The following is a 3,291-nucleotide window of genomic DNA, read 5'->3' on the forward strand; positions in this document are numbered from 1 at the left end:
CTGACATTCTGCCGTTGTGTTTGCTGTAGATGAACGCCGGCGGCTGCACGACGCTGCCGCAGCTGATAGTTTTATTGTTTTACTGTTCAGACTCCATTTAAAGCTAATAAGGACTAATGGACGTCTGTTTAATTTGAATGTCAGCATTCTTTCATCACCTCACAGCCCGCCAGCTGTCAGTCAAGCACACCACATCATGTGACCTGCAGGAGGAGGAGACTCAGTCTTCAAAAGAGCAGCAGCACAGGAGCTGGACCAGAGACAAGCCCAGAACCGAGACCAGGACCAACAGGAGATACCGGACCAGCAGACAGTAGGAACTTTTTTATCTCTCTTTCTGACTTTGTTCCTGATGCTTTTCCATCCTTGAGTATATTCATGTTCTTCTTGTCCTCCTGAAATCTTGGCAGGTATGCAGTGTGTACGTTGTCCCACCATCTTGGTTCTCGTGGTGTTTGTTCTGTGTGGTGTTTCCTCTCAGCCTGACAGAGACCAGGACCAGTACCAGAACCAGGACCTGGACCTGGAGCTACGTCAACACCAGCTGCTGCAAAGAGCTCGGAGTGCAGGGCTCCTTTCACAGGTGAAACATCCAACAACCAATTAGATCACAACAGAGAACATTAAACACTGAGCTTCTCTCTTACATCTACCAACCCTGATGTTACCATAGGGTCACAAACCCCCCACATCTCTTCCAGGTTTCAGAAATTCTGAAGATGTGTTTGTGTAGGTTTGTGCATTTGCAGGTATTGTTTAAGTCTTCGTTGGCTTGATGGGCAACTGGTCCCATCAGAGACACAGTCCAGCATGTAATCCTTGAAAACCATGTAGGGGTCATTTTTACACTGCGGTTTTTGTACAGAAAAAACAAATAAGGTCCAACATGTTAATCAGCAAAGTGCCGGGAGGTGGGGTTTGTTACTTTAAGACAGGGTCAGGCTACCTGTTTCTATCTGTTTCCAGTCTTTGTGCTAAGCTAAGCTAACCAGTCAAACATCTAACACTCAGACAGAAAACGTTTCACTGAACTATTGCTTTACTCTATAAACTCCTGGTCCCTGTGTTTGTATATACAGTGACAGAAAAGATCTTTACTTGAGCATCTTTTCATGCTTAAATATAGATAGAAGCATAGTTTCCTTGAGTCCCGTGGATCGGATGTTTCCTGTGCTCTGGAGTTAATCTGACTTACACCTGACAAACCAACTAGTTAGCCTTCATCACTGAAGTATTTCCTACATCAAACTGAAACATACAGTCTGAAAACACATCCGATAAATCATAAAATTCACCTCTATTGCTGTCAGATATGAGCAAACCTGATTTGGAATAGCTTCAAAAATTTAAATATACCAATGACTTAAACACTGCATAAAGAAAACTGTGATATTAGCTCATAATGGCTGCAAAACAACACCATCCACAATGTGTTCAGTTTTATAGTTTCATACTGAGAGGACCCAGAATTGAACCCTGAGGTACTCCCTTGCCATTTGAACCCCTTGTTTAAAAATGTTCAAATGTTAATTATACCTCTCATTCAGTAGTTTGTTGTTCATCTTTGATCTTGGTTCTGATGTCTTGAATGTGTGCATTTAAATCTTTTTGTTCTTCACTCTTAAATTGTCATGGCTGTGCTGTTCAGGTATGAAATCCATGTAAACACATTAACACTTCAGTCAGGACATTCACACCAAGTTTCCAAACATTTAGTGCAGCAGTATACATGTTATTTTGGCAGTCTAATGCTGCTGATGTGACCAAACTTGGTGTTCACAAACCCCCAGCAGAGCCTGAGAGAACACAGCATCTAATGAACATGAACACATTCAAAATTCACATACAACTAAATACTAAAAACAGGAAGAGGCTGGGGAGGTGGAGGGAGTTACGTGTGTGAATGCAGATGGCAGAGCAGCAGCAGCGATGATGCAGAGCTCATGTCCTTGTTTCAGCTTGAATGAGCACTAAATGCTGATATGGATGGCCTGTGGTGAGAGGTGCATGTCTGCAGGACGTATGGAGCATGTGATTAGAAAATGATTTCCTGTCTGATCTACAGCAGGCTCCATAAATGCTGCATCCTCACAAACAAATAAACTAGACTGTGAACATTTCTTCAATCTAACAAGTCATAGTTTCTAATATTTATATGTGTATGATCTAATCTGTTTTATTTAGATATATTTGCAGACAGATTCGGGCTGTTGATGACCTTTTCATGAGGTACATTCACTCTCTATTCTATGGCTTTTGACCCCACCACATGGTCTTCCTTAGCAAACAGAGCAGCTCAGCTGACGTAAATGCAGATGTTCTGATTTTTGTTCTGAGAAATCTGAGCACTTCCGTTCTGTTTGGTCTAAGACTGACAGCAACTTTTACAAAAATATTAGATAAATTAAAAAGAGCCGCCGACACTCAACAACAGTCTCCTCTGAGGAAGGTCATGTGATATGATGGAACGTTCCAGAACAGCTACAAAGTATTTTCTAATTCAGACGGGACAAAGCCTAAGTGTGTCAGCCATGTGCTCTGACATTTCCCAAACTGGTCTGAACCGGTCTAAACCCGCTCTGGCCTCTGTTCTGTTCTGCATGTTGTCATTTTTCAGGAGTGGAGTAAACGTGCGGTGGAGGACCTGCTGGCCCAGATGTCTCTGCCGGAGGCCAACACCCAGCATGAAGCTGAGATTGTTTCCTTGGCAACAGGAGGCAGGATGAACCTGGAGAGGTCCGTGGACCCCCCTAACAACAACTTGCCCCCCCGCGAACGCAAAGCTGGCTGCAAGAACTTCTACTGGAAAGGCTTCACTTCCTGTTGAAACCCCGCCCAGGTACCAGAATACTAGTCTAAGCCCCGCCCACCTGACTTGTGCTCAGTTTCTCACCTCTCCACCTGTTGCTGTTTTTCCCCCCACCTGACCTCATGCCTGCACACCTCCCAGTTCCTTTGGCCTTCACCTCAGCGACTGGACGGACCAATCAGCAGCCGGCTGGCTGCAGCATACCTGAATAATCAATGTAATTATCAATTAAAGAGAGAACTCAATCAAATGTCTGTGTCTGTCCTGAGTCTGAGCTAAAACAGAACTGATAGAACTATTAGAGGTGCAAGTCAGATCACTGGTTATAGATTACACATCATTATCTGGAGATTATAGAGCAGCAGATGTTTGAAAACAGACAAACCTCATCCAGCACAAATATCTCACCTCACATATTTCTTTATGTTCAGGACATGATGTCCAGTTGTGTCCAGCTTGTGGCCACATGCTCAACAGCCTCC

At 43.8% G+C, this 3,291-nt stretch overlaps 1 protein-coding gene across 2 annotated transcripts; it reads left to right on the forward strand.

Annotated features, from left to right (window-relative positions):
* The first annotated feature begins 231 nt into the window (after positions 1-231).
* On the forward strand, positions 232-3,044 carry sst1.2 (somatostatin 1, tandem duplicate 2). Of its 2 annotated transcripts, XM_020586499.1 has the most exons (4): positions 232-313; positions 411-583; positions 2,618-2,839; positions 2,951-3,044. In XM_020586499.1, the coding sequence occupies exons 2-3, from the start codon at positions 413-415 to the stop codon at positions 2,825-2,827; spliced, it is 381 nt and encodes a 126-aa protein (XP_020442155.1). In that variant the 5' UTR covers positions 232-313; positions 411-412; the 3' UTR covers positions 2,828-2,839; positions 2,951-3,044. The 2 variants fall into 2 exon arrangements, with proteins under 2 accessions (XP_020442155.1, XP_020442154.1); XM_020586498.1 differs by having other exon boundaries at positions 2,618-3,044.
* Positions 3,045-3,291: the final 247 nt, after the last annotated feature.

This window comes from Monopterus albus, unplaced genomic scaffold, assembly GCF_001952655.1.
Source record: "Monopterus albus unplaced genomic scaffold, M_albus_1.0 scaffold410.1, whole genome shotgun sequence".
Classification (NCBI taxonomy): domain Eukaryota; kingdom Metazoa; phylum Chordata; class Actinopteri; order Synbranchiformes; family Synbranchidae; genus Monopterus; species Monopterus albus.

Excerpts from the sequence above, each read along its gene's own strand:
- sst1.2 (XM_020586498.1), top strand. The coding sequence starts at position 413 with ATGCAGTGTGTACGTTGTCCCACCATCTTGGTTCTCGTGGTGTTTGTT. Across the intron at positions 584-2,617 it reads GTGCAGGGCTCCTTTCACAG|GAGTGGAGTAAACGTGCGGT; the intron begins GTGAAACATCCA and ends GTCATTTTTCAG.